This window comes from Notolepis coatsorum, assembly GCF_963971535.1.
Source record: "Notolepis coatsorum genome assembly, contig: SUPER_15_unloc_3, whole genome shotgun sequence".
In the NCBI taxonomy this organism is placed as follows: domain Eukaryota; kingdom Metazoa; phylum Chordata; class Actinopteri; order Aulopiformes; family Paralepididae; genus Notolepis; species Notolepis coatsorum.
The window spans coordinates 1,420,001-1,432,500 of record NW_028174864.1 but is presented as its reverse complement, the minus strand read 5'-3'; the positions used below and the strand labels follow the sequence as shown (position 1 = coordinate 1,432,500).

General features: G+C 49.8%; 1 protein-coding gene across 1 annotated transcript in view; it reads left to right on the top strand.

The window, feature by feature from the left end:
- LOC311242266 (kinesin-like protein KIF21A) overlaps nt 1–12,500 on the top strand; it is a gene marked incomplete at its 5' end in the record, with an annotated part of 35,930 nt that overhangs the window by 22,228 nt on the left and 1,202 nt on the right. Inside the window, 3 exons of the mRNA XM_084338469.1 lie at nt 4,667–4,837; nt 10,098–10,297; nt 10,665–12,500. The exon at nt 10,665–12,500 is cut by the window's right edge and continues 1,202 nt beyond it. Coding sequence (XP_084194595.1) covers nt 4,667–4,837; nt 10,098–10,297; nt 10,665–10,725 — 432 coding nt within the window. The 3' untranslated portion in view covers nt 10,726–12,500. The remainder of the gene's footprint in view (nt 1–4,666; nt 4,838–10,097; nt 10,298–10,664) is intronic.

The window sequence follows — 12,500 nt, the reverse complement described above, 5'->3', positions numbered from 1 at the left end:
ACACACACACACACACACACACACACATAAACACTCACACACACACACACACACACATCCATCCATCCATACACACACACAGATTAATAGTTGTTCCAAATAAACATGTTTGGAGGAGAGAGATTTTTCTTTAGTGAAACATATACACATAAACACACATACTTGAGACCCCACATAATTCATAATGAAATACTGTACATGTATTTTTTCAACTCACAATTATTATTGTTTAGTTCATTGGGGATCCCAAAAATATGTTCAAATTCACACTAATATTAATGAATAGTAATTTGAATTTGGTCAAACAAAGACACAAAGGTTCACTGGAACATTCTCAAACTTTAATACCATCAATACCCCCAGTGAACAACAGGGGGCGCTAGGAATTATGAACCTCAAAACAGTTCACAGGGGACCTTGATTTTGGTCTCCACGGGGTTGGTGTGCAGTCAGGTCAAAGTCCCCACCGGGATAGGAAACACGCACGCACGCACAAACCCCCCCCCCCCCCCCAGAGAAATAGTTGTTGCGTTAGTGACAGCTAAATTCTAGAGATTTAACTTTTTTTGGCAAGTCTTAGTTGATTTGCTGTGTCTGAAGTGTACTCTTTAGTAAAATATCATCTATCTCTGCTCATTTCTTGTTGTCACATAAATGATTATGAAAGACTTGTTTCAGGAAATGTATTCTCTAGGTTGTTCTTGGTAAAGTATGTGAGACCGGTATTGTTTTAATGTTGTATACTTGTATTGTTTGTATATTTAGTGTCATGTGATGCCTTGTCTCCACTAGCCAGGGTTTAACCGTGCTGTGGCCTTGTCTCCACTAGCCAGGGTTTAGCTGTGGCCTTGTCTCCACTAGCCAGGGTTTAGCTGTGGCCTTGTCTCCACTAGCCAGGGTTTAGCCGTGCTGTGGCCTTGTCTCCACTAGCCAGGGTTTAGCTGTGGCCTTGTCTCCACTAGCCAGGGTTTAGCCGTGCTGTGGCCTTGTCTCCACTAGCCAGGGTTTAGCTGTGCTGTGGCCTTGTCTCCACTAGCCAGGGTTTAGCTGTGCTGTGGCCTTGTCTCCACTAGCCAGGGTTTAGCTGTGCTGTGGCCTTGTCTCCACTAGCCAGGGTTTAGCCGTGCTGTGGCCTTGTCTCCACTAGCCAGGGTTTAGCTGTGCTGTGGCCTTGTCTCCACTAGCCAGGGTTTAGCTGTGCTGTGGCCTTGTCTCCACTAGCCAGGGTTTAGCCGTGCTGTGGCCTTGTCTCCACTAGCCAGGGTTTAGCCGTGCTGTGGCCTTGTCTCCAGTAGCCAGGGTTTAGCTGTGCTGTGGCCTTGTCTCCACTAGCCAGGGTTTAGCTGTGGCCTTGTCTCCACTAGCCAGGGTTTAGCCGAGCTGTGGCCTTGTCTCCACTAGCCAGGGTTTAGCCGTGCTGTGGCCTTGTCTCCACTAGCCAGGGTTTAGCCGTGCTGTGGCCTTGTCTCCACTAGCCAGGGTTTAGCCGAGCTGTGGCCTTGTCTCCACTAGCCAGGGTTTAGCCGTGCTGTGGCCTTGTCTCCACTAGCCAGGGTTTAGCCATGCTGTGGCCTTGTCTCCACTAGCCAGGGTTTAGCCGTGCTGTGGCCTCGTCTCCACTAGCCAGGGTTTAGCTGTGCTGTGGCCTTGTCTCCACTAGCCAGGGTTTAGCCGTGCTGTGGCCTTGTCTCCACTAGCCAGGGTTTAGCCGTGCTGTGGCCTTGTCTCCACTAGCCAGGGTGTAACCATGCTGTGGCCTTGTCTCCACTAGCCAGGGTTCAGCCGTGCTGTGGCCTCGTCTCCACTAGCCAGGGTTTAGCCGTGCTGTGGCCTTGTCTCCACTAGCCAGGGTTTAGCCGTGCTGTGGCCTTGTCTCCACTAGCCAGGGTTTAGCCGTGCTGTGGCCTTGTCTCCACTAGCCAGGGTTTAGCCGTGCTGTGGCCTTGTCTCCACTAGCCAGGGTTTAGCTGTGCTGTGGCCTTGTCTCCAGTAGCCAGGGTTTAGCCGTGCTGTGGCCTTGTCTCCAGTAGCCAGGGTTTAGCCGTGCTGTGGCCTTGTCTCCACTAGCCAGGGTTTAGCCGTGCTGTGGCCTTGTCTCCACTAGCCAGGGTTTAGCTGTGCTGTGGCCTTGTCTCCAGTAGCCAGGGTTTAGCCGTGCTGTGGCCTCGTCTCCACTAGCCAGGGTTTAGCCGTGCTGTGGCCTCGTCTCCACTAGCCAGGGTTTAGCCGTGCTGTGGCCTGGTCTCCACTAGCCAGGGTTTAGCTGTGGCCTTGTCTCCACTAGCCAGGGTTTAGCCGTGCTGTGGCCTTGTCTCCACTAGCCAGGGTTTAGCTGTGCTGTGGCCTTGTCTCCACTAGCCAGGGTTTAGCTGTGCTGTGGCCTTGTCTCCACTAGCCAGGGTTTAGCTGTGCTGTGGCCTTGTCTCCACTAGCCAGGGTTTAGCTGTGCTGTGGCCTTGTCTCCACTAGCCAGGGTTTAGCCGTGCTGTGGCCTTGTCTCCACTAGCCAGGGTTTAGCCGTGCTATGGCCTTGTCTCCAGTAGCCAGGGTTTAGCTGTGCTGTGGCCTTGTCTCCACTAGCCAGGGTTTAGCCATGCTGTGGCCTTGTCTCCACTAGCCAGGGTTTAGCCGAGCTGTGGCCTTGTCTCCACTAGCCAGGGTTTAGCCGTGCTGTGGCCTTGTCTCCACTAGCCAGGGTTTAGCCGTGCTGTGGCCTTGTCTCCACTAGCCAGGGTTTAGCCGAGCTGTGGCCTTGTCTCCACTAGCCAGGGTTTAGCCGTGCTGTGGCCTTGTCTCCACTAGCCAGGGTTTAGCCGTGCTGTGGCCTCGTCTCCACTAGCCAGGGTTTAGCTGTGCTGTGGCCTTGTCTCCACTAGCCAGGGTTTAGCCGTGCTGTGGCCTTGTCTCCACTAGCCAGGGTTTAGCCGTGCTGTGGCCTTGTCTCCACTAGCCAGGGTGTAACCATGCTGTGGCCTTGTCTCCACTAGCCAGGGTTCAGCCGTGCTGTGGCCTCGTCTCCACTAGCCAGGGTTTAGCCGTGCTGTGGCCTTGTCTCCACTAGCCAGGGTTTAGCCGTGCTGTGGCCTTGTCTCCACTAGCCAGGGTTTAACCGTGCTGTGGCCTTGTCTCCACTAGCCAGGGTTTAGCCGTACTGTGGCCTTGTCTCCACTAGCCAGGGTTTAGCCGTGTTGTGGCCTTGTCTCCACTAGCCAGGGTTTAGCTGTGCTGTGGCCTTGTCTCCAGTAGCCAGGGTTTAGCCATGCTGTGGCCTTGTCTCCAGTAGCCAGGGTTTAGCCGTGCTGTGGCCTTGTCTCCACTAGCCAGGGTTTAGCCGTGCTGTGGCCTTGTCTCCACTAGCCAGGGTTTAGCTGTGCTGTGGCCTTGTCTCCAGTAGCCAGGGTTTAGCCGTGCTGTGGCCTCGTCTCCACTAGCCAGGGTTTAGCCGTGCTGTGGCCTCGTCTCCACTAGCCAGGGTTTAGCCGTGCTGTGGCCTGGTCTCCACTAGCCAGGGTTTAACCGTGCTGTGGCCTTGTCTCCAGTAGCCAGGGTTTAGCCGTGCTGTGGCCTTGTCTCCACTAGCCAGGGTTTAGCCGTGCTGTGGCCTTGTCTCCACTAGCCAGGGTTTAGCCGTGCTGTGGCCTCGTCTCCACTAGCCAGGGTTTAGCCGTGCTGTGGCCTTGTCTCCACTAGCCAGGGTTTAGCCGTGCTGTGGCCTCGTTTCCACTAGCCAGGGTTTAGCCGTGCTGTGGCCTTGTCTCCACTAGCCAGGGTTTAGCTGTGCTGTGGCCTGGTCTCCACTAGCCAGGGTTTAACCGTGCTGTGGCCTTGTCTTCAGTAGCCAGGGTTTAGCCGTGCTGTGGCCTTGTCTCCACTAGCCAGGGTTTAGCCGTGCTGTGGCCTTGTCTCCACTAGCCAGGGTTTAGCTGTGCTGTGACCTTGTCTCCACTAGCCAGGGTTTAGCCATGCTGTGGCCTTGTCTCCAGTAGCCAGGGTTTAGCCGTGCTGTGGCCTTGTCTCCACTAGCCAGGGTTTAGCCGTGCTGTGGCCTTGTCTCCACTAGCCAGGGTTTAGCCGTGCTGTGGCCTCGTCTCCACTAGCCAGGGTTTAGCCGTGCTGTGGCCTTGTCTCCACTAGCCAGGGTTTAGCCGTGCTGTGGCCTTGTCTCCACTAGCCAGGGTTTAGCCGTGCTGTGGCCTTGTCTCCACTAGCCAGGGTTTAGCCGTGCTGTGGCCTTGTCTCCACTAGCCAGGGTTTAGCCGTGCTGTGGCCTTGTCTCCACTAGCCAGGGTTTAGCCGTGCTGTGGCCCAGTCTGGCGCACACAGTGAGCGTCTCCATTGTCTTTAGAACCTGGCGAAACCAGCTGGACCCCGGCTGAGACAGACACCTTTCACAACCCGGCCAGACCTGGTCGAGACTGTTGTGTTATATCACGGTTTAGCTTGTGTGTGTACCACAGTTGGTTGTGTGAATTCTGAAAGGTCTCCATAGCTCATGGAGACACACACCTTGCTAAACCACGGCTAGCCAGGCTGAACATAGCTAATGGGGACAAGGCATCAGTCCATGTGGGCAGGGCACCTTGGGTGCATGACACTAATAAAAGTAATCAATCTGTTGTGTGTGTGTGTGTGTGTGTGCGTGTGTGTGCGTGTGTGTGTGTGTCAGATGTTTGAGGTAACGGAGGGGGTACAGGGAAGCATTGGTTCCAGCCACACCTTCGACCCCGCCCACCAGGACGGCATGGAGTCCCTGGCCGTCCACGGAGACAGTCTGTTCAGCGGCTCCAGAGACCGCTGTATAAAGAAGTGGGACCTGGCCAGCAAGCGACTCATACAGGTACCGGATGTTCTACACGCTGAGCTATGTGACAGTGTTACGCGGCCCAAACCCACCGAACGTGGGACATGGGTGGGCGTGAGGTGGGAGTGGGGGCGATCAGCGCTTCACTTTTAACGGGCGTCACTGTTCAACTTCACACCGGCCGCCGCGCGCGGGCAGGAAGCGAATTATTTCCCGTTGGGTTGGGATTCAGAGGCGTGCGCGCCACACACGCGCATTTTCACAGAAATACACTCGATATCTGCATTTCCAATACAAATAAGCCGTACTATACTTTTTCAGAAGTACAGTTTACACTGATTTCATCATTTCTAAAATTCATTCTAACATTCTAATTAATTAGATAATAACTGGTTATACATGCAAAATGGACGGTAGAACACTGGAACTGGAAATCTTAAAAAAAAAACTTCAAACAGGGACTGACTTCGCATAATATACATGTAGCTGTTCCGATGTGAACGTGCCTTCCTCCTCCGTGCGCTTTCACCCGCTCTGAAGTGGGACTCGACGGCGTGGACGGCAGCGCTCGCTGTTCTCGCACGGAACCCCGGTGAGGTCCCGGCTTCACGCCTCGGTCCAAAGATCTGGTTCATGATCAGAACCCTGTTGGATTCTTTAACGTAACAGGTTCCCAAAAGTTTTTTGCATCTTGGGACCGAAAAGATCAATTTGGGCGAGAATGTGTAAATTATTTATAAAAGACACTCAAAGAACAATTGGTTGAAATACATGGCAATATATTTAATTCCAAATCTGTTTGAAATTTCACAGACATTTATCTTTTTCATCACATGCTTTTTTTTAATTCCCCCCCCCCCCCTAATACATTCAAGTTTATTATTGTTGTAAAGGTTTTAGAATTGAACTGTTAGGGTCTCGGACGGTATACTTGCTCTTAACCGTACGTACAAGTAGACAAGCGGCTGCATTGTTCACACTTGCCTGTGTATTTTGCATGTAGCTAGAGGACTGAAACGAGGGCCGAATCCTCCCTCGCCGACACAGAATATAGTCACATATAGGGATGTCCCGATCCGATCACGTGATTTTCCGAAGATCGGGATCGACAAAAAAGAAAAATAAAAAAAAAGGGATTTTAATTTTCTTTTACTTATTTTTTCTTTATTCAACAAACATGACCATGTTCACGTCTTAAACTCATACTGAGGCCTTAGTTTTGGTTTTAAAACTTTGGCCATTCCCCTGGCTCTTTTTAGCGTTTATCGCATTTACTCTGGTCAAGAATGACCGACAGAAACAGGCTGAAGGGGTACAGATGGGGGGGAAGACACTCTGGGAAAGGCACGGCTGCAGTCCGGGATTCGAACTCGCTAAACCCCAGATCCGTGACGAGCACGGTTGTCCCCGGCGCCGAAATAGCGCTCGAGGTACGTGGTGAGCTACTGGAGCTCCCCTAGTTTTGGTTTTAAATTGCATATCATCATTCATTTATTTATTGTCACACAGAGCTGAAGAATTTTGCCAAAACAAACCAATAGTATCCAGCTGCAGAACAGCAGACCAGCCGCACTCTCAGACCCAAACGCATTTCCTTTGATTTAATTATACATCAAATTATTTATGTCAAGGATTGCAATGCCTCGCTTGAATGAAGTTAACTTTTCACCTGGATAACGTCAACATTCAGGGTGAATGTAATGTGAGAAATTGGGATGAAAAAAAAAAAATAATAATAATAATAATAATAAAAAAAATAAAAAATGATCGGATCGGGAAAGATCGGTATCGGTAGATACTCAAAATCACATGAACGGGATCGGATCGGGAGCAAAAAAATGTGATCGGGACATCCCTAGTCACATAGAAGAAGAATATCTTCCTTGTGAACGATCCACTATCCAGATTTACAACGTAAACATAAAACACACCGGACAAGGTCTCATTTAGCTTTCTGTCACACACACACTGTCACACACACACTGTCACACACACACTGTCACACACACACTGTCACACTGTCACATACACACTGTCACACACACACTGTCACACACACACTGTCACACACACACTGTCACACACACACACTGTCACACACACACTGTCACACACACACTGTCACACACACACACACACACACACTGTCACATACACACTGTCACACACACACTGTCACACACACACTGTCACACTATCACACTGTCACACACACACTGTCACACACACACTGTCACACACACTGTCACACACACACTGTCACACACACACACACACTGTCACATACACACTGTCACACACACACTGTCACACTATCACACTGTCACACACACACTGTCACACACACACTGTCACACACACACTGTCACACACACACTGTCACACACACACATACACACTGTCACACACACACTGTCACACACACACTGTCACACACACACTGTCACACTGTCACACACACACTGTCACACACACACTGTCACACACACACTGTCACACACACACACACACTGTCACACACACACTGTCACACACACACTGTCACACACACTGTCACACACACACTGTCACACACACTGTCACACACACACTGTCACACACACACTGTCACACACACACTGTCACACACACACTGTCACACTGTCACACACACACTGTCACACACACACTGTCACACACACACTGTCACACACACACACACTGTCACACACACTGTCACACACACACTGTCACACACACTGTCACACACACACTGTCACACACACTGTCACACACACACTGTCACACACACACTGTCACACACACACTGTCACACACACACTGTCACACACACTGTCACACACACACTGTCACACACACACTGTCACACACACTGTCACACACACACTGTCACACACACACTGTCACACACACACACACACACTGTCACACACACACTGTCACACACACACTGTCACACTGTCACACACACACTGTCACACACACACTGTCACACACACTGTCACACACACTGTCACACACACACACACACACACACACACACACACACACACACACACACACTGTCACACACACACTGTCACACACACACACTGTCACACACACACACCAGGGTTTCCGTTAGAAAAAATTGTTGCCGGTCTCCGTGACCTGCAAGATTTCAATCTACCGGACAAATGAGATTAATTCCGGTCATAGTTTATTGAGCTTTAAAACAATTGATAGGCAGGCTATATAAAGAATGTCATCCTCAAGGCATGTAGATTTATAATAGTATTACTTAAAACTAGGCTACTTTTGCGTATACAGTCATTAATATATTCCAAATAAAATAAGTCCCTCGATACTCCGTGCTGCTGCTGACTTGAAATAAAATAGACCGCGTCTGTGGGCAGTCGGTCCGACACTAAACAGCAGTCTGTTATAATCACATTTTTATGAGCTAACGAATTCCGTTATATTGGACATTTGTATTAATTATATCAAGCGAAGAACTGAGAAAGCAGAGAGACGGCAACATTATCGTGGTTTGGTTGACGACTCTCTCCACCTCGCAACGACTTATTTGCAAAGAGTATGGCGCTGCAGAGCAGCTGATTCAGCTGTTATTGGCTCTTTTCTGGGAACCGCACAGCAGCGCCCCCCACCCAACATTGGCTGAAAATGGCTGAATTGGAGTACTGCTGGAATACTGCATTGTGCTGCTGTTGCTATGGCTCTGCAGCTTCACAAAAGTTCGCACACCCAGCACTAAGCTCTCGCTGACAACGTCGTTGTCATTATTAGAAGCAACGAGGAAACAAATGTAATGACCGTTTCGTTCATCGCATAGGCTATTTAATTTTAGCCTATTTTAATATAATTCAAATAATCAAATTGTGCTTAGACTCAGGGAATTATTTTCACCGGACATTAAGGCCGGAGAGATTAAATATGTCGGACTTCAACAGATTTTGCCGGTCAAATACCGGTAATTACCGGCTAACGGAAACGCTGACACACACACACTGTCACACTGTCACACACACACTGTCACACACACACTGTCACACACACACACACTGTCACACTGTCACACACACACTGTCACACACACACTGTCACACACACACACACACTGTCACACTGTCACACACACACTGTCACACACACACTGTCACACACACACACACACACACTGTCACACACACACTGTCACACTGTCACACACACACTGTCACACTGTCACACACACACTGTCACCACCGCTGATGCATCTTTCGGACACCTAGCGTTACCCTTATATTACAGTGTTAACTTTAAGCATTGTTTCGGAGTTGCAGTGCAAATGCTTCTTACTGTTGCGCTCCAGAGACTGTTACTGTACCATACAATATACTATGCTTAAAGTTAACATGCCTAAACTTAACCGGCGAAAGAATGCATGTTAAAAAAAAAAAAAAAAAAAAAAATTAAGGGAATCGAACTTGTGACCAACGGACCGGAGGATCCACAGCAAGGCAGCGCTGCCAGTTGAGCTAGTTGTCGATAGTAAAAAAGGGGGGATTACTGCTACACAACGCGGAGCTCCGCCGCGACAATATTATTAAACAGCGGCTCTGTCATTGAAGTGGGAAAAGTGAGCCGTATTGTATATTAGTACATTGCATAGTATCACCTTACTGTAAATTGTACCTCATCCCATTTCTGCTTTGCACTATAGCATATTGTATATTGTATGGTAACTCAGTTACTTCTATTCTGCATCGAACGCTGTACATATGTCTCTATACTATTTTATTTCATACAACAATGTATGCCTTTCAAATGTTAAATGATAAATGATTGCATGATACACACTGAAATAATCCTGCGCTCGCGCAAATTTGCTGCTGCGGGCGGCGTTGAAGGCGGAAAGCGGCGGTGAAACACAGCAGCCTCGTTGCCGCGTCCTGGGGCTGCCGCGGGGCGTGGCCGCGGCGGGTCACGTGCCTGTCGCGGCCAATCAGGCCTACCCCGGAAATAGGAACGGTTGCGGAACTGATACAGGCCTCCCGGGCAGCGTGTGTGAAAGTGTCCTTGAGCGAGACACTTATTAACCCCTAACTAACTGCTCCCGATGAGCAGGTCGGCACCTTGGCACGGTCGCCTCCGCCGTCGGTGTGTGAACGTGTGAGTGAACGGGTTAAAAAAATGTCAGGAACAAAATTATTATAAAGCGATTTGGACCATTTACCCGTTATTATTATTATTATTATTATTATTATTATTATTAAATGTAGTAACTGATTTGATCCGTCGTCCCTCCTCTCCTCAGCAGGCCAGCGGCGCCCACTCGGACTGGGTCAGCGCTCTGGGCGTGGTGCCCGGCTGCCCCGTGCTGCTGAGCGGCTGCAGGGGGGGCCTGCTGCGTCTGTGGCACTCCGACTCTCTGGCGCCCCTGGGGGACGTCCGGGGACACGACAGCCCCATCAACAGCCTGGCCACCAACAGCAGCCAGCTGTTCACCGCCTCAGAGTAACTATTAGTCTCTCTCTCTCTCTCTCTCTCTCTCTCTCTCTCTCTCTCTCTCTCTCTCTCTCTCTCTCTCTCTCTCTCTCTCTCTCTCTCTCTCTCTCTCTCTCTCTCTCTCTCTCTCTGAGGAAGACGGGATAAGAGCGCTATATTTCCTATTTTCCTATGTACTGCTATGCATTAATGTATCATTCTTCCCTTGTGTGTGTGTGTGTGCGTGTGTGCGTGCGTGTGCGTGTGCGTGTGTGTGTGTGTGCGTGTGCGTGTGCGTGTGTGTGTGCGTGTGTGTGTGTGTGCGTGTGTGTGTGTGTGCGTGTGTGTGTGTGTGCGTGTGTGTGTGTGTGTGTGTGCGTGTGCGTGTGCATCACAGTGACCGGACGGTAAAGATCTGGCAAGCCAAGGGTTCCCTGGAGGAAGGGCTCCACTACTGACCCCAGGTCAGCCAGAGGAGAGCGCCGCCGAACGCTACAGGCCACTGGACTCTCTTGACATCATCCACTGATCTATGATCAGTAGAAAAAAGAATCATCTCACAACAAAAGGACGTTACATTCTGAAACTCCATCTCAAACTGTGGGTCAGGAACCAGAATGCGCCGCCAGGCCTGTAGGTTCTTAATGAGTCTGGAACCCAGGGGGCGAGAGACTATAGGTTCTTAATGAGTCTGGAACCCAGGGGGCGAGAGACTATAGGTTCTTAATGAGTCTGGAACCCAGGGGGCGAGAGACTATAGGTTCTTAATGAGTCTGGAACCCAGGGGGCGAGAGACTATAGGTTCTTAATGAGTCTGGAACCCAGGGGGCGAGAGCCTTCACTCACAGTTTGAGTCCCGGACTTGCAATAAGTTGTGTGATAGTAAAAGGGCTAACCTTCTGTATTGTCACAGTGAAAGGGTTAACCGGCTGTCGTGTGGCAGTGAAAGGGTTAAATAAGAGCCAACAACGACGTTTTTGCCTCCAGATGTTGCTGCGTGAAGTTGGATTATTCTTTCCGTTTTTGGGACTTTTGAGTTTTTAACCAAAAGGTAACGGGTGTGCCGTTAAAAAGGTAACTGGATTATAGCCGGGTCATTTGATTACGGAACAAAATTATTATTTCTTTATTTTGCCACTAAAAACAAACGTTCTCTCACATCTCACAGCGGTGGACTATGCCATTTAAATAAATATCGCCTCTACCACCGATTTTTTTTTTTAAAACAAGATTTCAGTGACGGCAGAAAAACCGTTGGACCTCCCGATCAATATATCATGTGAAACAAACACGATTTGCACTCTTTTTTTTATCAACTTTTTCTCCCCCTTTTTTCTCTGTATTTTTCTCCCATCCCAATTTAGTCGTTATGCCAATTCCCTTCCCTCCCTTCCTGGTCGTTGCGCGCATTTGCCCCCCACTTGCCGGTCTAGGGAGGGTTGATAGATACTATCACATGTCCCCTCCGATACATGTGGAGTCAGCCAGCCGCTTCTTTTCACCTGACAGCGAGGACTCTCACTGGGGGAAGCGTAACGCGTGGGAGGCTCACACTACTTCCCCCCCAGTTCCCTTCCTCGCTGAGCAGGCGCCCCCGACCGACCAGTAGGAGTCGCTGTTTACAACGACCAGGATACCTATTACACACCCCGCCGGCTTCCCACCCGCTAACACTGCCAATCGTGTTAGTATGGACGACCCGACCAAGCCGGAGGTACCGCTGACGGCTGGATTCGATGCCAGTGTCTCTGCGGTGGTAGGCAGGCGCTTAGTCCGCTGCGCTACCCAGCCGCCTTCACGATTTGCACTCTTCAACTGCTTTTATCTTTCTTCTTGCCAGTAGTCTACACAGAGTGTGAAGTGGGCATTATGTTTGACTAATCACTGGTAAAAGTGGGCGTGGTTTAAAAAGAATGACTTCCCTTCCACGCGGTGAACGAGATAGAGAATAGATGTGAATATCAGGTATGAGGTCGTCCAATCAAAAAAAAAAGGCAGCGTTACTTTGAGGAAAGTTATTAAAAGCAACAAGGTTTGTTCACATATTGACCCAAAACGTTCCTTTCTGCCGTAGTTATTCCACTTAGCGCTGAACGACGATACGTCTCCTAAATGGATTCCGGGAACAGCGCGGGTGTCGTATTGACTTCCGTTGTGATTTAAAACAGGAAGTTCTGTTTTAAAAGTTTTTTTTCCCCGAGGGCTGCAACAAGCACTTACCTCAAGTGTTTGC